This window comes from Ursus maritimus, unplaced genomic scaffold, assembly GCF_017311325.1.
Source record: "Ursus maritimus isolate PB19 unplaced genomic scaffold, ASM1731132v1 scaffold_4, whole genome shotgun sequence".
NCBI classification, from domain to species: Eukaryota; Metazoa; Chordata; class Mammalia; order Carnivora; family Ursidae; genus Ursus; species Ursus maritimus.
In genome coordinates, this window is record NW_024426552.1 from 76,379,571 (window position 1) to 76,406,403 (window position 26,833).

The 26,833-nt window shown below is 47.1% G+C and overlaps 1 protein-coding gene across 1 annotated transcript; it reads left to right on the forward strand.

The window, feature by feature from the left end:
- Nucleotides 1-21,473: 21,473 nt before the first annotated feature.
- On the forward strand, nt 21,474-25,294 carry RTP2 (receptor transporter protein 2). Its single transcript, XM_008705173.2, has 2 exons — nt 21,474-21,652; nt 24,771-25,294. The coding sequence occupies exons 1-2, from the start codon at nt 21,489-21,491 to the stop codon at nt 25,285-25,287; spliced, it is 681 nt and encodes a 226-aa protein (XP_008703395.2). The 5' UTR covers nt 21,474-21,488; the 3' UTR covers nt 25,288-25,294.
- The last annotated feature ends 1,539 nt before the right edge of the window (nt 25,295-26,833 follow it).

Below are 26,833 nucleotides of genomic sequence, written 5' to 3' on the forward strand. Positions count from 1 at the left end.
CTCTGTGTCTTGGAGAATTTGCCCATTCTGTGAAGGCTCCTCTTGCCTCCCGGCTTCATAAACAATTTCTCTCCGCTGCGGGTCAGGGGACAATGTGAAGGCAGGTCTGGCCCCATCATACATTTCGCAGCCTTGGTGCCATTGAAGTATTTCTGGTACCTGCTGTGTGGTTGACGATTGACAGGTATGTATGGACTCAGAAGCTTCACAAATGGCGACCAGCAAGCAACCCTCTATCCCTGGAGAAGTGCTCCTTGTCCAGAGAACTCTGGCAGAAGGCAGCCATTTCCTCCTGTGTGACCTGGGACAACCATTTCCCCTTTGTGTCCTTTTCCCAACCTGTCCATGAGAGGATTAGATTAACTAGATCATTTCTGAGTCCATGATTCAGACATAAGTTCACCCTAGCTTGCGTTGGCATCCAGTTTTGTTTCACCTCAAAAAACCCCAAGGATCAAGTTTGATTGATGAGACCTAAGAACAGTGAGGACAAGTGCGGTCCTGGCCCCCAGCCCAGAGGAGAAAGTCCGTGCTTGCCCCCTCCTGGTTCCTGGGTGGCCGTGGGGCGGGGCTGTGGAGCGGAGCCCCTCCCCGGGCCCTAAGGCCAGTGGTTGGACACAGGCGGCCCCTGGCAGGGCCTTTGCAGCAGGCTCTGGGCACGTGCTGAGAGGTTTGTGGGGGCTGAGCACCCAAAGCCCCAGAGAGAGCCTCCGCAAGTCACGCCACCCTCTGCCAGCCACATGGCCTTTTGGTTCAGGTTTCCTTTGAAAATGACTTTAGAGGACTTGCCAGCTCGAGGCCTCAGCTCACCCTGCTCTTTGAAAAGGGAGAAGATGATCCCTCTGCTCCCATAGAAACTTGGCAAAAGAACTTACAAAACAGACGGCTTCAGAAATGACAATTCACAGGCCTGAGGGAGGCTGGCCCCGGGCCCTTCCGCTCCCAGAGGGCCTCCGAATTCGTTTATGTGTCATTACTGTTTAATAGACGATGGGCCCAGGGCAGACAGTGTGGGTGGCGTTCAAGTTCAAACAAAATGGAAGATCAAAGAGTAACTGGAGCCCATTGACAATCAATAATGAGTAAAAAGCAAACATCTCTAAACAGATAAGCTAGGGCAAGGGCGTACAGAATTTTTATTACAAGAGCAAGTATGACATGAATGCCACATTTTACAAATTCGTAACTTATAGAACAGGGGGTTCATGATGTTCTCTATATTGTTGGAATTTTGGAGGAAAAGTTTCTGGACACCAGGTTGGTGGTTGGGGGCTAAATCTGGAGAGGCAGGGAACTTAGAATCGAGCAGAATTCCTAAGGAGCTTGAAGGGAGGAGATAGTAAGGATCACCCAGCTCAAATCTGTCATTGCCCCATGAAGGGACTGAGGCAGGAGAGATGAGGAAAGCTGTCTACTATCCCCTCTCTTTGTGGGGATGATTTTCAAAGCAGCTTTGCATCAATGATCACATTCAATTCTTACAACCACCCCTCAGAATAAGGTTACGGGGGACTGGAAACCACACACTCACCTCAGACACTCCCGGACAGTGCCCCCCGAGCTCCAACTCAACCAAGAGGTCCATAGTAACATCTCAAGCTGCACCTGCCCACAGAATTTCACCAAAGAAACTGCTTTGTCCTCAGGCCCTGGAGAAGAGCCAGAACGTGGGCAGCCATATCCCACATCATGCAACCCTACCCCCCTGACCACTAATTTGTCTAAGGGTGAACACTGGATCCAGGGGCAGCCCGCCTCCCGAGGGTCTGCAGCCCTATCACAGCACCTACAGTGTGATATAAATAGGGGTGCTAATGAGTTGGGTCACCGCCAAGGTTGTGTGTTCTGGGAATTTATAGTGAAATGTGGAGACAGGCAGCCACTCCAGTGTTTCTTAGACTTCGGTCATTTGTAAGCCAGCTTCGTGATTTTGCTATAATATCACACCCTGATTATTTATGTACTGCTTTCCTTTAAATCAATGTATTTCTTAGGTATGCGTTTTCCCCAAATATAAATTAAAATGAATGAAGTACTAAGTGCATTCAAAATAAAAATGTTCACTCATGTGTCTTCACTTCTGCTGCCTCGTGTTCTCCCAGAAGCATGCTTCAGAGAACACTAACGGGGAAGAGAAGCGGAGAGATGCCGACAGATGTGAATCCCTGGGGAGTAGAGGGGTTGCATGAATGGCAGAGCACTGGAGTGAGATCCCCAGAGGAAGCCTGGAAGTAGAATGACCTTCTAGTACCTGGTTCTATGAAGCTTGTCATTGAGTGGGAGTGTCTGGTCTTAGACTTCTAAAAGATTCCATCCCTCTTATAAGCACTTTTCAATCAGGTCCTTGCCTTCCCTGCTTACCACCTGCCATTACTTGGACTGGGCTGTGTGAGTCCCTATTTCCTGGAACCAGAAGAGCACAATTTACCCAGGTGCTCAGGCCTCTGGGGTATCTGCCATTAAGAAGATCCTTAACGACTCTTAGATTGGGTCTAGGCTTCTCCCTAGTAGAGGCTGAGGCATGTTGTGATCCCTCAGAGGTAAGACAAGTGAGCTACTCAAAATACTATAGCCACTTGGCAAGACAGCATTGTTCCTCTAAGCCCCCGAGGCAGCCACAGGCAGCTTCTAACAGGCATCCTGGAGTCCAGCGCTGCCATGGGCATGGGGTCCAGCACCTGTCGTATTGCATCACTGAAGGAGGAGGAAGCATCAGCAATCACAAGGGAGAGGTCTTATAGACAGGAGGGTGCTGAAGCAGGAAGCCCTATAGTCTAGGATGGGGACCCAGTGGGGCTGGGAGCCCCTACAGGTCTATACTGGCCCCCAAGCCCTTGGGTTCTAGGCCTCTCATTAAATGAGTCTGACATATTAAACCCCAAAAGGCTGGCTTGTCAGCACATCTCAAGATGAGTTTCCTGAGTCTTCCTTCCTTTTGCTTCCCAAACAAGCAGTTTGGTTAAATAACAAGGATGATAAGAGTCAGAACCACAGAGTATTGTGACTAGATGGGGCCTTGGAGATTAGGCTCCTATCTGATGGATGAAGACACTAGGTGCAGAGGGGAGAAGGGACGTCTCTAAGGTCACACCAAGAATTTTTTTTTTTTTAAGATTTTATTTATCTGAGAGAGAGAGAACACAAGCAGGAGGAGTAGCAGACAGAGAGGGAGAAGCAGGCTCCCCACTCCGGGCTAGATCCCAGGACCCCAGATCATGACTTAAGCTGAAGGCAGACACTTAACTGACTGAGCCACCCAGGTGCCCCCACGCCAAGAATTTTTATCAGTGAGGGCCCCTGACACCTACTTTGGTTTATAACATCATCCCAGCCTTCAAGGAGTGTGTGGTCAAGTTGGGAAAACAAAACATGGACAAATATGGAGGTAACATCACAAAGAAACACAGAGACACAACATTATGGCTAAGGAGTGACAGTCCTGAGCAGGTGATGTTCCGAATGTCAAGTGCTCCTTCAGGCAGAAGGAGGCAGACAGCCTGAGCTGGAAGCGAGCAGGACTTTCTCAGGGCTTTCACACGTCTCCCTCCTTCCTGTGGGACTGCAGTGCCTCCTTCTGTCTAGAATGAGCTGTCCTCCTTCATGTCACCAATGGGAGCCACTTCTGGAGTGGGCTCAGTTTCTTACAGCTGCTGTCATACAAACTGAGTGGCCCAGACAACAGAAAGGTATCGTCTCACAGATCTGGAGAATGGAAGTCTCAGAGCAAGGTGCTGTCAGGGTTGGTTTCTTCTGAGAGCTTATTCCAGTCTTTTCCCCTAGCTCCTAGAGGTTTGCTGGCAATCCTTGACACTCCTTTGCTGATAGAAGCATCACCTTGGTCCCTGTCTTCACCTTCACATTCTCCCTGTGTCCCACCTTCCCGTTTTTATGTGGAATTGGTGTAGGGCCTACCCTGAGGACCTCATCTTAACTAATGACATCTGCAACAACCCTAATCGGGTCACATTCTGAGGTTCTGGGGGTTAGAATTTCAACATACGAATTTTGAGGGGACACCATTCAACCCATGACAGTGATTGTGGGTAGGAGAGGAGATGGTGAGATGCTCTCGGAAGTGACATCATCCTCACTTTCCCTTTGCACTTTCTCCCTGCTGCCAAGAGTGAAGGGAATTGAGATTTGGAGGACGTTCTTGATGCCAGGCATGGGGCTTTGCACTCATGGTTTCACCACAGCCCACTGAGGGGGACTGGAGTGACCTCTTACAGGTGAGGAGGATGAGATGCATAAAGACCAAGTCACTTGGCTGAGATCAGGCAATGCTTCTCCACTTTTCCTCCCCCCAACTGTGTTCTTCATGTCATTGGTGGGTCTTACATCAGAAGAGCATGAGGGGACAAAGTAACTATGCTCAGTAACCACACTTTGGTTAAGCAGAAGGGAGAAAAATCTAGATCCATGTAGGTCCCTATGGAATAGGAATTACCAAGAATGTGTATACCAGACCATTATAGGTTTGATAAAAGCCCCTTAACAAGAACTGGAGACTAATAGTCTAATCCAGCAGCTCTTGCCATAGGGAGCATTTAAATGTTCTGCTGACTGCTCCCCCAGTTACACTCCTGCACTCCAGGGCTGAGAATCTCTAATCTAATCCAATCCTTTCATCATACGTAAAAGAGAACCAAGTGATATTAAGCAAAGACATTCAATGAGGGGGAGGAAGTACCTAAGCCAGTGTTCTTCCCATTAAAATCACTGCCTTATGCTGCCATGATTTTCTATTACCAGAAACCTTAGTGTAGCCCCTAAATGACTGCCTTCCTCGAATATCTTCATATTTCTAATCACTTCCTTGTTATGACTCTAGGGGAGCAAAATTTGGACTCATGGGTAGGAATTATAAAAAGGCAGACCTCCACTGGGTAAAGGAAAGGATTTCTGAACAGATGTGTAAGAATGGAAGGGGCTTTGGGTGGGCCCCTGAGCTCATTGCTGAGGTGGTTACACAGAAGATACAGAGCAAGTTGACAACGATGTTGACATGGGGAAAGGGCTGGGCTGAATGACTCTAAGTTCCCTTTTCAAGCTCGAGATTCCCTCCTGTCCCATCCCATTTAGAAACTGGTTTTGCTCATGGGAAGATGTCAGGAGTAATGGGTCTACTATGACTCTCAAGAAAGAAGGGCGTGATCATCCAAGTCTAGGGCCATTTTGTGTAGGGCTGGACAGCTCCTGTGCCCCGGAACGGAGCTGCATTCCAGGGGTGGCTTGGATCTCTTTTTCCCAGCACACCTTGGCTTGGGGGTTCATACACATCGTTTCCTGAGAGTGGTGCTATGCCTCACCTCCCTGTTTCTACCTGGGTCCCCTATCTTTCAGTCACGTGGAGAAATGCATCACTTCCCCAACAATCTAGGCTGCAGTCTGCGTACACACCGTCCCCTCAATTTAGCATGTCCTTTTTCTCCTTCTACTCTCTCCCAGCACCCCACCCCGGGAACTCCTTCAGGACCAGACAACCAGGAATTTCCTCAGCCTAAACCACCATGGGCATCTGTACAGGTTTGCTGAATGACAGAGCCAGAGAGTGAGGTGTGATTAGGGCTCCAGTTGGTTTGAAAGCTCTTCCGGGGCCCACATGTTTGAGGCAGTCTAGCAAACAGCCACAAGGTGGCAGGCTACACCACGCACTGAAGGCTCAGGAGCCACTTTCTGGTTCCAGGGAAGCTGGAAGGTCGTCAGTGGGGTTAGTGCTATTTCTTCTGCTTGGCTTCCTGGGCCTTTGTGCCTGCTCCCTTCCTATAACCCTCTTCTTCATCTCAGCCAAGCCATCCCATGGGATTGGCTGGTGGCCTATGGGATGTGATTTGTGGTCCTCTGGCCCCCAAGTCTCTCCTTCAGAAACCTACTTGGGTGTGTGAATTTCCACTCCGAAAGCCATTGCTTTGTTTCAGGTTTACAGCTCTCCTAGGGAAAAAGAGGTCAGATCTCCATTCTGGGGCAAAAGCAGGCAATCTCTAATAGACCGTCGGAAGGAGCAGGGGCTCATGAGAGGACACTAACAATAAATAGAACTGAATGTACAGATCTCCAGAGGCTTTCATGGCCAAGAGCTCTCTTAATCCTCACTGCAACCTTGCCAGTTAAGGAAGAAAGATCCCGGTTGGCAGATAAAGGAACTGGGATTCAGAGCGGACCGCCTAAGAACACACAGGTCGGTAAGTGGCAAGCCCGGGGATGTACCTTTTACTTCTGACTTGCAGGCAGGGCCACAGCTAGCAGGGGGGCTACCTTTGTGTGTTGGCTGTTGAATTAACGAAAAGGGGCCCCTTTCTTGATGCACTCGAGCGCACGGCTTTTCCAACTGCACAGCACCGTCTAAGGACAGAGTTTAGAATTTCAGAACTGGAGGGGCGCCTGGGTGGCTCAGTGAAGCGTCTGCCATCAGCTGGGGTCACGATCTCGGGGTCTCAGGATGGAGCCTACCGTCCAGCTCTGTGCTCCCTCTCCCTCCTCGGCTCCTCCCCGGCTAGTGTGAGCTCGCTCACTCTCTCAAATAAATAAATACAATCTAAAATAAATAAATAAATAAATTTCAGAGGTAGAATTCTCTTTGGGTCAAAATCCCAAATTCTGGGTGTTAGAGAGGAAGCCAGCAGGGCGTCTCGCGCTGTTCAACATCTGCATGGCAGTGTTGGCCCGAGTTCTGGATGCCTGGTACCAGGTGTGGACTGGCGGCACCCTGGGCATCTTACCACTCCCCTTTAATGCTGAGGGCCTGGGGTTGCCTCTTCAGCTTTCCTCTCCGGATCCTATTTGGTGACCCTGGGTACATGAGGGTGGAGGGGCATCATCGAAGCTGCTGGCCTGGGCCCTTGCGGTGAGATCCTGGGCAAGGCTCTTGATTCGAGGTCACCTGGCTTGGTCAGCAAGCTGCTGCTCCCTGGTCCTCAGAGTCTGACTACACATGAAAAGATTGCACAGGATAATCTCCAAGGCCCCTTCTGGAAACCATGACCCTGACTTTTCCAGCCTCAGTAACCGGGAGACAGTGATTGCTCTTGCCTGGGGTGTCCTGGGAATAGAAATCACTCAGAAACAACAGAGATCTAATGGCTGGAGGACTGCCCTTTCTCAGCTATTATTTCCAGTGTTTTCTGCATCCCCTGAACTGAACGTGATGAGGGAATAGGAGGCAAGCTGAAGACAAAGCCTAAGTCTACAGCCTGCAACCTCCCCCTCCCCCATTCCTAGGTGGGATCTGTGATGTTCTTCCAGGAAGTTCCCAACTATCTTAATGCTAATGCCTTGCTAGAGGGGAAAACAACCTTAACTTGACAATGGTAAGGCCTCCAGTATCCTGTAGGTCCTCTTTAGCAGATGACAGTTCTTTTGAAACCTCCCTTTTTCCTTACCTCCCCCAACCCCACAGTATATGATCAGCCACCTCTCACAACCCCAGTGCAGCAGCTCATTCTGCCCACGGGTCCTGTCCCCGTGCTTTAATAAACCACCATTTTGCACCAAAGACGCCTCAAGAATTCTTTCTCAGTCGTCGGCTCCGGACTCCACCCCACTGAACCTCACCTATATTCCAATACCACATCAGACCAACATTCACAGACCTGGGGCTTCCCTATCCATGCCTCCCGACATTTTCGCAGTTCAGAAGGGGCTTACGGTGTGACACTAGTTACCATGAACCCCAACCTACTTAACAGTTCACAAGGGACTCTGAGTTCCTATATATTTAACAATTTGTAACTTTGCTAAGGCAAAGTCTTTTCTTAAAAATAACATTCTTTGATTTCAAAATTAATGTATGTTAAATGCACAAAAACTTGAAAAACTGCTATGACAAAAATAATACTAAATAGCATTTCTTGAACATTCACAATGTTCCAGGATGGTTTTAAAAAAAATCATTTTTAAATAATTATAGATTCACAGGAAGTTACAAAAATAGTACAGAGAAGTCCTGTGCACCCTTCTCCCAGCCCAGTTTCCCCCAGTGGTAACATCTTATGTAACCACAACACAGTATCAAAGCCAGGAAGTCAACACAGTTGGTACAATGTACAGATCTTATTCAGATTTCGCTAGTTTTGCATGTACTCGTGCATGTGTGTGTGTGTGTGTGTGTGTGTGTGTGTGTGTAGTTCTGGTGATTTTATCTCATGTGTAGATTCACGGATTCCTGCTACCCCTTCACAGTCATCCTCTTCCCCTCCCTTCATCCCTACTGCCTGGCAACCACTGTTCTTCATCTGTATAATTTTGTCATTTAAGAATGTTCTAAGTCAGTCAGAGAAAGACAAATACCCTATGATTTCACTCATATGTGGAATTTAAGGAACGAAACAGATGAACATAGGGGAAGGGAAGGAAAAATAAAATAAGATAAAAATTGAGAGGAGGGCAAACCGAGACACTGGACTCTAGGAAACAAACTGAGGGTTGCTGGAGGGGAGGGGGAGTTTGGAGTAACTGGGGGGTATATGCAACTGATGAATCACTATGTTCTACTTCTGAAACGAATACAAATACATACATACATACATGGAAATGCTGGAGACTATGCCTTGGCGAAGAAGAAGAAGAAGAAGAAGGAGAAGGAGAAGGAGAAGGAGAAGGAGAAGGAGAAGAAAGAAAGAAAGAAGAAGAAAGAAAGAAAGAAAGAAAGAAAGAAAGAAAGAAAGAAAGAAAAGGAAAAGAAAGAAAAAAAAAGAAACGAAAAGAAAAGAATGTTATATACATGGAGGGGTGCCTGGGTGGCTCAGTAAGTTAAGCACCTGACTTTTGGTTTCAGCTCTGGTCATGATCTCAGGGTCCTGGGATCGAGCCCTGCATCGGGCCCCTGCTCAGTGGGGAGTCTGCTTCTCCTTCTGCTTCCCCCCCTTGTGTTCTTTCTCTTGCTCACTCACTCTCTCAAATTGATAAAATCTTTTTTAAAAAGAACCTTTAAAAAAGAATGTGATATACATGGAATGTAATAATAGCAACATAATATAATGGTATAATAATAGTAAATAACACGTATTCAACATTCACTGTGTGCTGGGGATGGTTTCTACCTCTGTACAGCTATGAGCTCATTGATCCCCTCAAAAACCCACTGCAATGATTTCTATTAATACCCCTACTTTCAGATGCGGAGCCTGAGGTAGTCACCTCATTTTATTCAGACAGTAACTGACAGAGCTGAGATTAAAATCCATATCTTGCTCTAGAGTCTGAACCTTTATTTATAATATTAGGCTACCTTTTTAAATAGATTCAATATAAATTTTTAAAAACTAAACACAGAATAGTATAATTCAATAGAAGCTTCAGAAAGTGTCAAATGATTGCTACCATACAGACCGCATTCTTTCAAGGCAATGCAATTAAGGGAAAAATCAATAATTAAATGGGAGCTGGAAAAATTTCATTTGTTTGTAAATTTTCAAAATTCTACCTCTAAACAACTTGTGGGTCAGAGAAGAAGACAGGAGTTTATTCTAGCAAGGGAGCAAGGGTTCATGGACAGGATGCCATGAGGTGACAGTGTGATTGTTTCGAGGCCGTCAACAAAGGCGACACTGTGCTGACCGGACCAAGTCCAGGAGGGCAGGTGATGTGTCCCGGTCATCCCCACAGTCCCAGAGCCTCACCTGACACTCTGCCCTCATGGAGTCCCTGTTTAGTAACGGACGCCACCTAAAAATAGACCCCAATGAGGACACTGCCTCAATGTTCCTGGATCCTGAGTCAAAAACTCAGAAATATTTGCAAAAGCTTTCTGGTTTTTACTGGAGTCCCATCTCGAGAGCATGATGGGTTGCCAAAGCGTGGCCTCACGTCACCGATTCACTGCTTCTTCAACTTTGAACGGTTTCCTCCTGTGTTTGACGGAGGATTGCTTTCACACAGACGCTGTATTGAGGTGGCGTCACAGGGCTCTGCCTCAAGGGTCCCGTCGGTGAGCTCCGATGGGAGGCCGCTGCCTCCAGCCGCACTGGGCGCCCGGCACTGACGCAGGTTCCCCACGAGGCTCTGTGTCTCAGAAATCATCATGTGCTGCCCCGGAAAGACACCGACGCTATATAGCCTTACGAATTATAGACACCAAAACGGGATGTTCCTTTTTTTTTTTTTTTTAAGATTTTATTTATTCATTTGACAGAGATAGAGACAGCCAGCGAGAGAGGGAACACAAGCAGGGGGAGTGGGAGAGGAAGAAGCAGGCTCATAGCGGAGGAGCCTGATGTGGGGCTCGATCCCATAACAGCGGGATCACACCCTGAGCCAAAGGCAGACGCTTAACCTCTGTGCCACCCAGGCGCCCCTGGGGGATGTTCCATTTTTAATCAAATATATTCTATAATCAAATTTTTCTCCAGAATAACTTGACACAAAAAATGAAGGGCAGGAAGACGTGGGGTAAAGAGAACGTGGACCTTTTGTTTCTCTGTGACTGTATTTTTGTACTGCTTGAAATTTCACAACGAGTTTATTACATTTAAACCTGGATCTAGGGAAAAGCTGAGTGGATAAATGCATCCAATCAGTGAGCCACATTGTTTGGGTTCAAATCCTAGAACCGTCACTTAGTAACTCTGTGACCACCAGTAAATGACTTAGCTTTTCTGTGCTCAGTTTCCTCACCTGTAAAATGGGAATAGTCATTACAGTAGCGACCTCATAGGGTTCTTGTGGGACAAAATGCATGAATATACGTAAAGTACTCAGAAATACTCACGATGCAAAGTCAGCATTCTATCACTATTCACTTTTATTATAATAAAATTTCATTAGGATTTTCTTCCCAATGAATTTTTAAGATGAGGAAATAATCTGCTGTTTCCTTGCCCAGTTCCTGGGGCCTCCAGAAGTGGGTTGCCGTTTCTGCTATTTCTTGCATCATATAGTCTCTTGGAAGAATGACCCGGAGTCCCATGTGGAAACTGCAGCTACCCACGAGCTCGGCATCGTACTCTGACCAGTTTCCATCAGTAGGTCCCCTTGGACACTGAAGCCGTTCTGGACCGAATCGTAGAGTTTCTTCGCCCTCTTGGATTTTGCTTAATTGCCTTTGCAAGGAGCGACGCAGATTAAGTAACTAAGTTAATGCTTCTGGCAACTGCAGTTTCTACTTCATCATAGAACGAACTCTCCAGGATATTACTTATTAAGTGCTTTTTAAACTCCCTCTTTTCCCCGTCTACCAGCATGTATCGACTTTAAGATTTTCCTGTCTCTCTGTATCATCTTTTTGAAACGAAGTGGAAGATTTAAGGCAATTTGATGGCTATCTCCTGAGAGTGTCTGTGTCCATTTGACAAACACAGACTTAGAAGTAATAGTGCATTCGTTTCTTGTTCATATGAACTTCACCGGGGAAAATGGTCCCTAGAAGTTTCGTTGACAAAATAAAGTCATTAAAGACATGTAATATTTAAATTCTGAGTATTAATTGCTTTACAATATAAGCGTTATAGACTATTTATTTTTCCATTTGCTCAGTTCTTAATCCAGTGGATCTCAATTGGCTGTGCACAACAGAACTCTCTATGGAGTTGCTTGGTACGGTGGAGTGAGGGTTCTTCCCACCCTCCTGCAGAGGGGTCTGGATTTGCAAGAAGCTAAGTAGATCAGAACCCAGAGCTACACGGTCACGAGAACAGCATTGGAAACACCAGCCAATTTATAGGGAAAAGGAAGAGAGCGAGGTCTTGAAATACCCCGTTACCAATATGCAAATCTGATCACATACTTCAGTCTTAAAACAATTCAGTGATTCCACATCTCCTCTAAGACAAAATCTTAACTCTTCATGTGATGTTTAAGGATCTTTCATAGACTCTAACTGGAAAAGATACCTGCATCCTGTGTGTATAGCAGCATTATTTACAATAGCTAAGACATGGAAAAAACCTACGTGTCCATCAATGGGCCGCCTGGGTGGCACAGTCCTTAAGCGTCTGCCTTCGGCTCAGGGCGTGATCCTGGCGTTCTGGGATCGAGCCCCGCATCAGGCTCCTCCCCTGGGAGCCTGCTTCTTCCTCTCCCACTCCCCCTGCTTGTGTTCCCTCTCTTGCTGGCTGTCTCTATCTCTGTGGAATAAATAAATAAAATCTTGAAAACAAAAACAAAAACAAAAAAACCTACGTGTCCATCAATGGATGAATGGATAAAGAAGTCGTGGAGTATAAATATATTATTCAGCCCTAAAACAAGGAGGAAATCCTGCCATTTGCAACAACATGGATGGACCCTGAAGGCATTATGCTAAGTGAGATAAGTCAGAGAAAAACAAATATTGTATGATCTCACTTATACATGGTCTTAAAAAAATAAAATTAAATTAAAAAGCCCCCAACAGATACAGAAAAACAAAGTCAGAAGAAGGGATCAGATTTGTGGTTACCAGAGGCAGGGGGAGGGGGAAGGAGACTAGGAGAATAATGGTCAAAAGGCGCAGACTTGCAGTTAGAAGAGAAACAAGTACTAGGGATAGGAGGGACAGCATGTGACTACCGCTAACGCTGTTGTATAATGTATAGGAAAGTTGTGAAGAGGGTAAATCCTAAGAGTTCTCATTACGAGAAGGAATTTTCTTTTCTTTTTTTGCTCTTTTTATTGTATCTGTATGAGCTGATGGAGGCTGACTAAACTTACAGTAGTGATCACTTCACACCATATGTAAGTCAAAGTGTCACGTTGCACACCTAAACTTCTACAGTGAGATAGGTCAGTTATACCTGGAAACAAACTGGAAAATAATAAAAATAATACAAAGTCAAAAAAAAGTCCTTTGCAATCCCGGTCCCACATACCTCTCAGGCCTCAACCTTTATCACTCTTCTCTGGGATACTGATGTACTAGGTGATACGGAGTGTCCAGAATGACTGTAGATTATTTTACCCTTGAATTCTTTGCTGATCGTTCCTGCTGCTTAGAAAACATTTATTCCCCCTCTTTGTTTAACTGCAATAGCTGATTCTTCAAGGCTTTATTCATGCAGCACTGCTTCTGGAAGCCTCTTTTAAATATGTGTGGTACACGTATTTTTCCAAACACAATCTGCGCTCAGAGAAAACTCTTGGTAGTGCTGCAAAGGAGGAAAGATAAATGTAAAAACTTAAATATTAAGGCAAGATGAGAAAGGATTCCGTAAATTTGAGGTCGAGTTGAATACAACCGAAAAGGGGTGTTTCGAGAACACAGGTCTTGCATTTTCTTTGGCCTATCGCATGGTTGGTAGTTGGCCCCAAATTTAAAACCAGGAGCTCTGGGTGCTACAGCTGCAAGATTCTCAGCAGCAATGCTCGAAGGTCTATGTCCATTACAGACAGTGAGAACCCCGTGGGGTTTATGCAGCAAGGGCTCCTAGAGCTAAACCTTGAACTTGTCAGTGTGTGTTGAGTCATGACAGACAAGGAGTGGGAAAGGCTCACGTACATCACTGTGGGGAGACACTGCATTTTCTGAGCGTTTTCCTTACCCTCCAGTAACTGAATGCTGCGACCAACTAAAAATCAGTAACGGGAAGCATTTGCCATGTAAGACTCACAAGTTAAAAGTCCGAAGCCTTTAGATTACAATAAATTAAACAAACCATATGTGCATATCAACCTGACATGTCAGCTTGGGTTCCTCAGATTTTAACATCTTCCAAATGGTGTTCCCGATCTCCCCACAAACTCATTCCTCCTTCTTCCTACTTCCGTAATGGCCCCTCAAGTGCTCAGGTCAAACACATAGGGGTCGTCCTTGACTCTGTCCCCTCTCTCACATACTCCATGCTCAATCTTTTGGTACATCCTGTTACAATATGTGTGGATCTGGCTGAATCACCAGAGTCGGACCACACCGCTCTGTCACCCTGGCTGTGGCTCAGTCTTCTCTTACATTGAAAGAGCATCCTCATTCCTTCCCCTGCGTCTTCCCTTCACTCCCACTATCTACCCCTAGATTGGCACATGGGTGGTTCTGCTCAAATGTAAGTTATGTCATGTCACTCTGGTGCTCCAAACCCTCTTACCAATTCTTGTGAAGGGCCTAGGAGGCTGTGTGAGGTCCAGGTTTTGCCTGGTCTGCGGTGGTCCATCTCCCCCACTCCTACGCTGGCTTGTGAGCACACCACTGTGCCAGGCTGGCCTGCTCACTGGTTCCTGGGCACACGGGTGCGCTCCCACTGCGGGGCTGTGCGGGGCTGAGACATGGCCCCTGAAGACAGTCACTTCCTATCCCTGGAACCTGTGAATGTTACCTTACACAGCAAAACGGTCTTTGCAGATGTGATTAAATTAAGACTCTTAGGGGCGCCTGGGTGGCTCAGTTGTTAGGCGTCTGCCTTCGGCTCGGAGTGTGATGGGATTGAGCCCCACATCGGGCTCCCTGCTCTACTGGGAGCCTGCTTCTTCCTCTCCCACTCCCCCTGCTCATGTTCCCTCTCTCGCAGGCTGTCTGTCTCTCTGTCAAATAAATAAATAAAATCTTAAAAAAAAAAAAAAGAAAGAAAAAATAAATAAATTAGACTCTTAGGGAGATTTTTCTGAATGATCTGGGGGGCCTTAAATGCAATCACATATATAAGAGGGAGGCAGAGGGAAATTCAACTACACACAGACAAGACAATGTGAAGACAGACCAGAGAGAGATTCCAGAATGCTGGCCTAGAACACCAGAGTGATAAGGCCCTGAGCTAAGGAGTGATTGTTTTCTAGGGCTTCCAGGGGGAGTGTGGCTCTGCACCTTGGTTTTGGCCCAGTGATACTGATTTTAGACTTTTGACCCCAGAACTATGAGACAATACATTTCTGTTATTTTAAGCCACAAAGTCTGTGATAATTTGTTCCAGTGGCCTCAGGAAACAAGCACAGGGACTTTGCTCTTGCTGTTTGCCCTGCCTGGAATGCCTTTGCTCCTATTGGCAAGACTCCCTTTCTCATCTCCTTCATGCTTTTCTCAAATATGGCTTTCATTTGTGACCTTTTCTTCCCATGCTGTCTGAGCTGTAATCCTCCCTAAACCCCTCCATCCATACATTCTCGATCTCCCTCTCCTGCTGATTTTTTTTTAAACCTCTGTCCTATTGGTGTCCACTATAGTATTATTTTATTGTTTCTCTCTCTCAGTAGACTGTAGCACCACGAAGGAAGGGATTCTGTCTTTTTTGCACTGTGGTATCGCCAGTACCTAGAAAGAGATGGAGACCTAGCAAGTACTCCACTGTTATTGAATGTTGAATGGATAAATAAAACTAAAGCATAGAATATGTCATACAAGTGATGAAATCACCAAGGCATAAATAACCCATTACTCCTCACTTGAAATAAAGTGATTTGAGTGTACAAAATCAGTAGGACATACAAAAAATTAATGATCTAATCTAGTCATTAATTATCTAGTGCTTTTATGGTCAGTGCTAATGGTAGTATCTAGTGCTAACGAACTGCTGGTCGACAGGCAAAACAATTACTTATATTAGTTTAAGTAATTTATAGCATCATTTTATAAGAAGAAAAGGCTGAAATTATAGTTGGGATAAAAATACTTTTGCAACAATGTTAAAACCCCATTAGAAAATATCAGTATGGGCTTAAGACTTAATGAAATATATCTTTTCAAGCTCAGCTCCTTAAGTGGTTTATGAATAACGTCACCCCCAGCATGTGAGTGGTCTGCAGCCTTAGCATACAGATTATGGTTTCTGATATTTCTTAAAACGGTGCCCGATGTGTCTAATATGTCTGAGTGAAGTAAGAAGTCTATTTAAAAATTAGATATCCTCCTTGAGGATAGGTTTCGGTAGATTTAGGGTTTTCCCACTCTTTTTTTTTTTTTTAAAGATTTTTTATTTTTATTTATTCAACAGAGATAGAGACAGCCAGAGAGAGAGGGAACACAAGCAGGGGGAGTGGGAGAGGAAGAAGCAGGCTCATAGCAGAGGAGCTTGATGTGGGGCTCGATCCCAGAATCCCGGGATCACGCCCTGAGCCGAAGGCAGACGCTTAACCGCTGTGCCACCCAGGCGCCCCTCCCCCTCTTTTTGTTAACTGGCATTATGTTGAGATTATAGTGCCAGAAAACATTGTATTCTAGACTAGCCCTATGACTGTTAACCTGATTCCAAGAAGCTGGGAGTGCTGGAATTCCCCTTCAGTCCCAGAATTTGAGGGGTACCTTCATGGGCACCCCTCATGCACCCATGTGTTAATGTGTTCCTCTCTGCACTAATGTTCATCCTAGCACACCGTGGATAGTAAACAAATCTTTGTTGCTATGAACTGAATGAAATTCACAATACCTACGGTACTTCTATGCGCCTATCCCTATGCTATGGGGTCTGCGGAGACTTATTTTAAGGTTCTTGTGTTTTTAGAATTCACAGTCAGCCTCTGCTGTGAAGGATACACACAGTAAAGTATTGCCTCTATTTCCACAGCAAACAAGATTTTACAGAGCACCTACTATGAGTCTCAGGTTTTGATACTCCCTGGAGAAAACGTACAAGAGGAATAAGACAGTCTCGTGGAGGGAACGTAATGATATTGTGGCAGGCACTATAGAAGAATTGCATCCAAGATCCTGGGACATTTACTGAGAGCTTAGTATTACTAGATACTGTCTCTCGTAACTTCTTTCTTCGACCTTCCTTTGCTCATCTACCTAATACCTTTCTTAGGGTAGGGGCATGATGATTTCTCTAGGCCTCTTTCAGTTTTATGATCTATGACCATCTTAACAAAAATGTTCAGAAAGGCCATTGCTAGATGCTGGTAATTTGGGACAATCTGAAGAAAAGGGAGAGGCGGAGGGGTTATCCATTTTCTTTTAAATTGTTTAATAGATCATATATACACAAGAGTACATAAAACCTACACATACAATTTAAAGAATAATTATGCACTGAAAACTTGCATTACACACACCCAGGTCAGAGAAATCTTCGCCAGCCCCCTGGAAACCCTCTCATCCACGATACGTAATAATTGTCTATTACAGTCACCTCTCCCCATCTGCACTGAGATAACTACTATCTTGACATAATAACAATCACTTTCCTGGTTTTTTAAAAATATATGTCATATCTGTAACTACCCTGCACCATAGCAACTGTTCAGCTCCATTGTTCCAGGAGGGCGCCCATTGCTCAGGTGGGTCCTCTGATGCATTTTATTGTTGTTCATAATATTTGGGGCCACTTCCTAAAGCACCCCCACCACCCTGCCTTTGGCGAGATCTATTTCCCTGCGCCACTGCTAGGCTTGGCTGTGTCACTTGCTTAGGCCAATGGAATGTGAGGGAAAGTGACAACTGTCATTTTAGATGGGAAGCTTTAACAGGTGACATAAGCTTCCCCAGGCTTGCTTATCATTCTGTCATGATGCCTGGAATTGTCCCAGAGAGGAGCTAAGGGTGTGTGTGTGTGTGTGTGTGTGTATTGAGCCTCAGCTCAATATAGGATATGAAGGCACTCTAATCTCAACATAATGCCAGTTACCAAAAAGAGGGGAAAACCCTACATCTACCCAAATCTACCCTCAAGGAGGATATCTAATTTTCAAATAGACTTCTTACTTCACTCAGACATATCAGAGAAACCAGCAGGTTCTCTGAGAATAGCTAAGGAACGCTGATGGAGGCCTTCAACATCTTGGACAGAATTCAGCATAGACTTTATCCGCTGAAACTATCTCCAGACCCTCTGACTTGGACTGTCTTTCCAGCAGAGAACTGTGTGTTCTTCCTTCCTGAACCACTAACTCATTTAACCAACCCCCCATCCTCTTTTGTTTCCCTAGCAGGAAGCACTCTTTTTATTTATGTACTTCTCTTACATAGTGTGACAATTCTTCATGAAATTTTTGTCTAGGATAATAAGGCCCTGAAAAAAGTGAGAGTAGAGATGGCCACTTTTAATACAGACTTTGGGGTGCCCGAAGTGTGGCCCATAGAGTTTGGACCCTTGAATTCCAACAGGGAAAGGATCCAGGCTGCTGCATTGTTCTGGTTGCCACCAAGTGGTAAAAAAGCAGCCTGCAATATTCCCTGGGAGTAGTGTCACTATATGCACTGAGAGCTGTTCTGACTGTGTGAATGCTCCCGAGACTCAGAGTCGACCCCCGCTCAAAGAGTAGAGTTCGGGCCCTGCTGCCTCCAAGCGCTGCATCCTGGGGATGGAGAGGCCTCCTCAACCACCCTTGAAAAAGATTCCCTGGGAACCTTGGATTTGTCCTGCAGCACCTTGCACGGATCTTCGAATGGTGGAGAGATAGCAGAAGACCGGACATAGCTTGCATTTCCCCTGGATTTGTTTCTTAGTTAAGAAATATAACTAAATAAGTTAAAAAGAACCACTGACTCACTTTTATTTAACTTTCTTTTTTTTTCTTCTTGGGCCCTGAAATACCTCTGGAACAACATATTCCCATCAGTAACAATGGCTGGCAATGACAGGGGTTCTTCCCGGGCCTGGCGTGGGAGGAGGACACATATTCCCCTTCAAGACTATGTATTGAAATATGTGGGGTAAGTGTTACATACAGTTTCCAAATGCCTTCAAGTGATATCTACTCACCTTCCAAAATCATATATATATATATATGGATTTTAATTATGTTCAGTTAGCCAACATGTAGTACACCATTAGTTTTTGAAGTAATGGTCAATGATTCCTTAGTTTCGTACAACACCCAGTGCTCCTCACAACACGTGCCCTCCTTAATACCCATCACCTGGTTACCCCATCCCCCCATCCCCCTCCCTCTGAAACCCTCATTTTTTTTTCCCGGAGTCCAGAATCTCTTGTGGTTTGTCTCCCTCTTTGATTTCTTCCCATTCAGTTTTCCCTCCCTTCCCCTGTCGTCCTCTGCACTATTCCTTATGTTCCACATATGAGTGAAACTTTATGATAACTGTCTTTCTCTGCTTGACTTATTTCACTCAGCATAATCCCCTCCAGTTCCATCCATGTCGATGCAAATGGAGTATTCACCCTTTCTGATGGCTGAGTAATGTTCCATTGTATATATGGGCTACATCTTCTTTATCCATTCCTCTGTTGAAGGGCATCTCGTCTCCTTCCACAGTTTGGCTATTGTGGACATTGCTGCTATGAACATTGGGATGCATGTGCCCCTTCTTTTCGCTACATCCGTATCTTTGGGGTAAATACCTAGTAGTGCAATTGTTGGCTCGGGTCATAGGGTAGCTCTATTTTTAACTTCATATTCTAGACTCTACATTGCCATCCCCTGTATTATTCAAATAACTAACATTTCAGTAATGAACATTTTACAAAAATATTTATTAATATTTATTAACCCATATACCAAATTGGAGAGGAGACTAGTTTTTTTTATTCCTCTCCCTTTTGCCGATTTTGTTTACAGAATATAGGTACAGTAATTTATTTTATAAAGGAATATAACTTCCTTTATTAACAATATTATCTAGAGTAAAAAGACAGCAGCGATGTATAATGAAATGGCCAGTACATGATGGGACCAAAGCTGCACACATTTTTACATCAGCGAGCTCTTAATTTGTGGCTTCTGGAGCAGCCCAGTGCCATTGCAGAAAATGGACGTAGTCACTTTGTTCATTGGTTGGATCGTAAGCACATTTTTTTCTTGAAAGAAAACAGCGCTGTTGCACCGAAAGATATATTGGTCTCTGCTTAGAGGGCTCCCATTCTAAATTACACCTGATGCTAGGCCTAAGGGGATTGCATCATTTGTGTAAAAACAAACAGATAAACCCTGACAATTTTCACCCTCTATTGTTTTACTTTTCCTTCTTTGTCATTTGTTCTCAGATTCATTCCTGGCATGTGGTTCCAGCCTCAATTCATTCAATTCCTGGGAACTCATGGATCCCCCATCTCACCTCAGCTGGTAGCTGACCCCAGGCAGGTGTGAGCAGCCCAGTCCTGAGGCCAAGTAATTACCCATTTCTGAACTTCAAGTGTCTTAATTCAATGTCAAGAGATAAAGAAGTCAATGAAGAAATCAGATTTCTAAGAAGAGTCTCTTCTAGAGCTCGTGGTCAAGGGCTCTAAGACATAGTATTGCCCTTTCTGAGGTCTTCTGCACAAAGCTAGTGGAGAGCAATTCCCCGCTCTAAGAGACGATGCAATGGTGTTGTCCTGACCTCCTCCCATACAAAAACCACTTGGAGACAAGTGCCAAGACTGGAACTCAACACTGGAAAGTCTCTTCCAGTTCCTAGCCACCTTTCCCATGCTGCATTCCGTTCCCTCTGTGTGCCTCCATCTGTCCAGGGATCTGGTTTCCAGGTAAAAGAATCAGAAGAGGATTATGGCTGGGAGAGGCCCTACATATTATCTAGCCAGCCTCCCCTGCGCAGGGGGGATGCCCGAAGTCCACTGAGGGAAACTACTGGGTTCTGAGGCCAAGCAGATATGCTGCAGAGCCAGAATAAAGTGCCAAAGCACCTGGTCTTTTCCCTGCCTGGGCTGCCTCCCTCTGCTGTCTGTGCCTTCAACTGGATTATGCAAATCTGGAGTCAGGTTCCCTCCTAGTCTCTGAAGTATTGAAATTGGGCATCAGGGAACTGTTGATACCCCATTGCTGGCCTCTCTCAGCAGCAGCTGAGACAGTGGAAGCTTGCAGCACAGAACAAGCTTGTTCCTCCAGCAGCTTCTTCCATGTGGCCTGGGACCAGGAACTAAATGTGAGCTCTAACAATTCTAAGACTCTGGAAATCTGAAATGTTATCATTGTGCTTTTCACCCCGTGCCAGATCGCATTCCATCTCACAACTGGCTTGAGATCTTTCTGAGCAAAGGGCATCCTACTTCTTTCTCAATCCCTACGTGTTAAGAGCTCAGTAGTACTCTGATAAATGAACAAATGAGCTTGGTTTTGGAAGGCCTGGATCTGAGTCTTGGATGAGGCTCTTAGAGCCGTGGAAACCTCAGTTTCCTGATCTGGATGAAGGGGGAGCTAATTCCCACCTTGGCCAGCACAAAGGTCAAGCAATTGGTGCTTGGCACTGAGTGAATGATGGTCCCCACACATGGGGGGTGCGGAATGCGAGCTGCAGGCTCTGCATTTCCTCAGCCCTTGTTTCTCCTTGGCTCCCTAGGGTGTCGTAGTCATCGTAGCACACGATATGCAGGATACTTGGAAGAGTGGGAGGGTGAAGTGGTAGGGAAAACAGGAGAGTGGAGACCCCTGAAGGTCTGGGTGGGTGTGATGTGGGCCTAAGCCTTCCAGTCTGCCCTTTCCACTCAGGGTCACTACCCAGTCCTGCCTCCCCAGCCCAGCTCCGGGCCCTAGAACTCTCTCTTGGGACTTCCCTCCTCCCCATGCCTGGCTCTTGGCTCCTGGCCCAGCTGCCATAGAAACAGGTGCCAGGGTGACAAAGGATAGTGCTGGGTCCTGTTTCTTCCTGGTCCTGTTGATGAGGATTTTCAGACCACAGAGACTGAACTGTTCTGCATCAACCTGGGCTCTTTCTGTGTGCTCACTCAGGCTGAATTCAAGCTTCCATCTCTGCCAGCAGGACCATGAGTACAAGCCTGACCACTTGTGAGTGGAAGAAAGTCTTCTATGAGAAGATGGAGGTGGCCAAGCCAGCTGACAGCTGGGAACTCATCATAGATCCCAACCTCAAGCCCAACGAGCTGGCTCCAGGCTGGAAGCAGTACCTGGAGCAGCATGCCTCGGGCAGGTGAGCAGTCCAGGCGGGAGGGGCCCACAGGCAGCCCTGGGGGCATCTTCCAAGGGAAGGCAGAGAGGTACATGGAGCCTGGTCCTGGGGTCAGCTCAGGTTAGGGGGCAGGGAAGGAAGTTCTAAGCAGGTCAAAGAGGCCTGGGTTCTAATCCCAGCTGTACCACTGACTCCCTGGGCGACCTTGGCAAGTTGTGTTCTGTCTTTGGGTCTTGGTTTGCTACTAAACGAAGAGCTATAATGTCCCTATGATCTCTGATATTTTAGATGTTTTCACATTTTCGTAATCTCTTAAAGAACGGTGGGGACTGAGGGGAGGAGGCCCTGAGGTCCACTGAGGAAACCTTTAGCTTAAGGTTGGGGCCTGTGCTCTGGTCCTAGGTCTGTTTATAGTCAACTCAGTCTGATTTGTTTGGAATACAAAAACATTTATTGTCCACCTGCTATGTTTTGGAAACTGCCTTTGTGGCTAACTAATTCTGTGAACTTGCAAAAAGTCCCTTTCTCTTTCTGGGCCTCAGTTTTCACATTTGCAAAACCAGGAAGTTGGCCTTAGATGATAAATTAAGACCCTTCCAGCTCTATTGTTTATGGGTCTGTGACAAAAAGACTTAGTTTCGGGCATGATTTCCCTTAGGTCCTTAAAGCCCAGCGTCCTATACCTTATAGGAACCTCATGTCTTCCATAGTGCAAGGAGTCCTTGAGGCTAAGGGGACACATCCATCTGAAGCCCACATGCCTCTCCTTCTTCTAGACTGTGATTTGGCATCAGGACCACAGAATTCCCTGCCCAAGCTGCCTCAATCTCACCTTCAGGGCCTATGCAGGCCTCCTCCCTGAGTCCACTGATTCAAGGACAGATAGCACCCCTAGGCCCCCAGGGAGGCCAACAGGTGGCTGTGTTTTGGGGGTATAGACACGCAGAACTTGGCCACACAGAGTGGGTTGTTCATGCATGTTTGTACGGTACGGCATGCTGTGGGGGGTGATAAGAGGAGGCAGGCTGCGAGTGGGGAGCTTCTGTTTGTACTCTTGTTCTAAGACCCGTAAATATTAGAGTGAACTTGTCTTCGGGACAAAAGACAGAGAGGCAGACATTGGTTGGTTGATTTCAATTCGCATCAATTCCAGAGACATTATTGTGCACCTGTTATATGCTGGGTCCTGGCTCTGTCTCTAGCTAGCTGTGTGTGCACAGATGGCTCTCTTTCTCTCTGCTTCTGTTTCATCCAATAAAACGAGGTTGACTAGATGATCCTTAAGGTCCCCTTGTACTAGGTCTGCTGTTTTGAAATTTAAGATCTGAGTTCTAGCTTGAGGGAGAGGAAACAACTCTGGATTGGCTTGATTAAAAAGATGTAGAAGAAGGAGACAGAAAGCATGAAGCTTCCAAGCTGGCTGTTGAGACAAGTGCAAAGGCCTGGGAACTTGGGCCCTGGAGCCCAGGGGCTCAGGGGATGAGGGGCTGAGCTCCACGGGCTCATGGTTGCTCCTTGCCGCAGGCCTCAGCTGGTCCTGCTCCTGGCTGGTGACCGGTGGCTCCCAGCTGGCCTCAAGCAGGCCTTCAGAACTGTTGCTCTCGTGTTATCCTGTGCACAGGCTCATTCTCCCTGTAAGTCATAGGATGCATTAATCCTAGTGCCCCACAGCTCTGGCCCAGCATAAGTGGGGAACCCCTTCTGGCTTAGGACCCATCAGGTGGCTCTGCTGGCCAACCCGACCTTGGGCTATGCTGGGTACTGGTCTGTGCTTATGTTGTCCATGGGATCCAGGCGTCAGGGGCAGGCTTGGCTTCATGTCTACCCCCATAGCCTGGACTGTGTGGTGCTTGGCATAAAGTAGGTGCTAAGTGGTGTCTGTTGGACTGAATGAGTTCCTCATCAGAGGCCTTTTGGGCCATCGTACAGGGGACCCAGAGAGTCAGCAGTGAGGGAAGACTTGGCCAGTAGATCCAGTAGATCCCTGACTGTAGACAGGTTCTGGAAGAGGTTCCTCTCCGGATGGAAGGAACTGTCCTAGAGGTAATGAGTGCTCCATCACTGAAGGTGTGAAAGCACTGGGTGGGGGCTGAGGGAGTGGAGATTGGCTAGATGAGTCCCAGAATACTTCCTTCCACTATCCTTGAGGCTGGGACTCTAGGAGGCCCACTTTGTCTAAAGTGTGGCCTGTGTGCATGTAAGTGTGCAGGAGTGCATGTGTGTGCAGAAGGATGCAGACTAGGATCCACTTTTCCAGTCTCTGTGGCAGGACTGCCGTGGGGTCTGGCAATGACTTGGCAAGGGGTAAGAGAGTGTTCTTTTTTTTTTTTTTTTTAAAGATTTTATTTATTCGACAGAGATAGAGACAGCCAGCGAGAGAGGGAACACAAGCAGGGGGAGTGGGAGAGGAAGAAGCAGGCTCATAGCGGAGGAGTCTGATGTGGGGCTCGATCCCACAACGCTGGGATCACGCCCTGAGCCGAAGGCAGACGCTTAACCGCTGTGCCACCCAGGCGCCCCGTAAGAGAGTGTTCTTTGTGAAGGTACAAGGACCAAACTCTGTAGTCCTCCCCCTGTTGGCCCATCACCCATCCACCAGTCCATCTGGTGGATTCTTGGCAGCTATTCTCTGAATTATTCTTGGTGGTCTGTGCTCAGTGGTTAGAGGCATCTCCTTGTCTCCCCACAGCAGGTTAGAGGCATGAGAGAGACAGGTAAAGGCAGGAGAGATCTGAGTGCAAAGAGCCTTATTGGACACCATCACCCCGCAATTCACAGATGAAAAATAAGGCCCAGACCGGGGGAGTGAGCCCTGTGCAGCTTACAGGTGCGTGTCCTGAGTGCATTAAGCTTAGGGGGAGCTGAGGCCACAGGAAGATGTCCAGGAGGCAGGCTGGAAAGACTGCTAGAAGCCAGATGGCTTCAGTGCCAGGCTCCTGAGGACACTGCTCCAGGCCCGGGGGAGCTCACTGGGAGGAGGAAGAGCCTGTGGAGCGCTAAGGAACCCAAGGGACAGCGAACAAGCAGCCTTTCCCTCCAGGCACAGGCACACAGGACCCTTCCTTTCTGGGCTCCTTCAGGGCAGGCTGTCACTGGGAGGGAGGCCGACCCATTCTATCCTTCCCTCCCCTCCCCGCAGGTTCCACTGCTCCTGGTGCTGGCACACCTGGCAGTCGGCCCACGTGGTCATCCTCTTCCACATGTACCTGGACCGCGCCCAGCGGGCGGGCTCGGTGCGCATGCGTGTCTTCAAGCAGCTGTGCCACCAGTGCGGCACGGCGCGGCTGGACGAGTCGAGCATGCTGGAGGAGAACATCGAGAGCCTGGTGGACAACCTCATCACCAGCCTGCGGGAGCAGTGCTATGAAGAAGACGGCGGCCAGTACCGCATCCACGTGGCCAGCCGGCCCGACGGGGGACCGCACCGCAGCGAGTTCTGCGAGGCCTGCCAGGAGGGCATCGTGCACTGGAAGCCCAGCGAGAAGCTGCTGGAGGAGGAGGCGACCACCTACACCTTCTCAGGGGCCTCCAAGCCAAGCGCCCAGGAGGGTTCGGGCTACAACTTCTTCTCGCTTCGCTGGTGCCTCATCGGGGCCTCCCTCTGCCTGCTCATTGTCTACCTGCAGTTCTCCTTCCGCGGCTCTACCTTCCTTTAGTGGAGCTGCGCATGTGCGGTGGGCGTGGGGCGACCGCTCTGGTTGTGATTCTTCCGCAGAGTCAACGTATGCTCTGGGCAGCTCTCTCTGGGCGTCAGTGCGTTCCTCTGCAGAATGGGAGGATCGCTCTAGGGGATATTTAATGGCCCTTCCATTAAAATTTACACAGAGGGTCTAAGGAGGATTTAGGCTTGGTGGTAGTACTAAACCCACGGGGAGGTATCTTCGCCCTCAATTCCTCCACCTCCATCTCTACGCCTCCTTTTGCTTCATTTCCATCTCCCGCATCCCATTTGAACCCTAGCAGGTCCTATCGTGCCCTGGCCTCGTCTCAAGTTCGTGTTCAGCTGCCTCTGACTTGCCACGGTTCCCCTTGGAGCAGACAGTGATCCCACCTTATACACTGATACTCAATGCATCTTGATGTAGTCCCTCTCTTAGAGAGTCGGCTCCCACCATTCTGAAAGTTTCAGATTTTTACTTAGGCGCTAGAGCTGCACTGCCCAGTTTGGTAGCCATTAGTCGGATGTGACTATTGAGATTTAAACTAATTAAAATGAAATAAAATTAAAAATTCAGTTCCTCGGTTGCACCAGCCACAAATCAAGTGCCCAGTAGCCATATGTGGCTAGCGGTCACCATATTGTGCTATGCAGATATAGATCGTCACAGAAATTTCGACTGGACAGCACTAGACTAGGGCTTGAAATTCCCACTTAAATGTATGTGGACTCATAAAAATAAGAGGGGACCAGGTTTAAAGGTGCATCGTGGAGCCTTCTGGGGTCAGGGACAGGTAGGGAGGTGGTGTGTTAGAAATACACAAATAAATCTGTAATCTCTCTGTGTCTGGCTGTCAGTGGTTTGGAATTTGTGGGTCCCAGTGTTGTCTCAACTTATTTCCTGGGAAGGAGGACCTGTTGAAATTTACTACAAGATGGCAGCACTCTCTCTCAATCTCTCTTGCTTTCACTGTGTGTGTGTGGGGGGGGGAAGGGGGTGTCTTGGAGAATGCATTCCTGTGTCTTAAAGGAATGTGTGAGCTATGGCCCCACTAATTACACATGATGCAGGGAGATGGTCCTTTGCCTTCCTGAATGAAAACACCTTAGCAGCCGATTCTGTGGCTCTCCTTGTTCCTGGGGATGGTGAGGGAAGGGGCATATTAGGCAGATCTGCGGATGTGGATCTTTCAGGGGACAGTGGACCTATGTGTCTCCATTCAAGGGAGGTGATGACCAAGGGGAAGCATGAGTAGTGGAGGCAGGCAGTGCCTGTCTTCCAGCATCTTCTCCTTTTCCCCGTCCATGAGACTACCCCATTAGGGGGAAGGCATTTGCTGTGCCTATTCCCTTAGGCATAGCTGTGACTTGGGCAATTTGACTCATGGTTTGTTGTGAGAGGACCCTGCGTTTATTATTGTCTGGTATAAGAAACAGAAATTCTCCTATTCACTCTCCTAATTGTTTCCTGACATTCACAGCTTTCTATAGCCCACCTTTAGAGCATCTATCCCAAGTGGTCCCTGAGAACTGAAGGCTGGTGT

Bases quoted from the DNA above. Each gene is read 5' to 3' on its own strand.
- RTP2 (XM_008705173.2), top strand. From the start codon at position 21,489: ATGAGTACAAGCCTGACCACTTGTGAGTGGAAGAAAGTCTTCTATGAG. The intron at 21,653-24,770 runs GTGAGCAGTCCA...CCCTCCCCGCAG, and splicing joins GAGCAGCATGCCTCGGGCAG to GTTCCACTGCTCCTGGTGCT.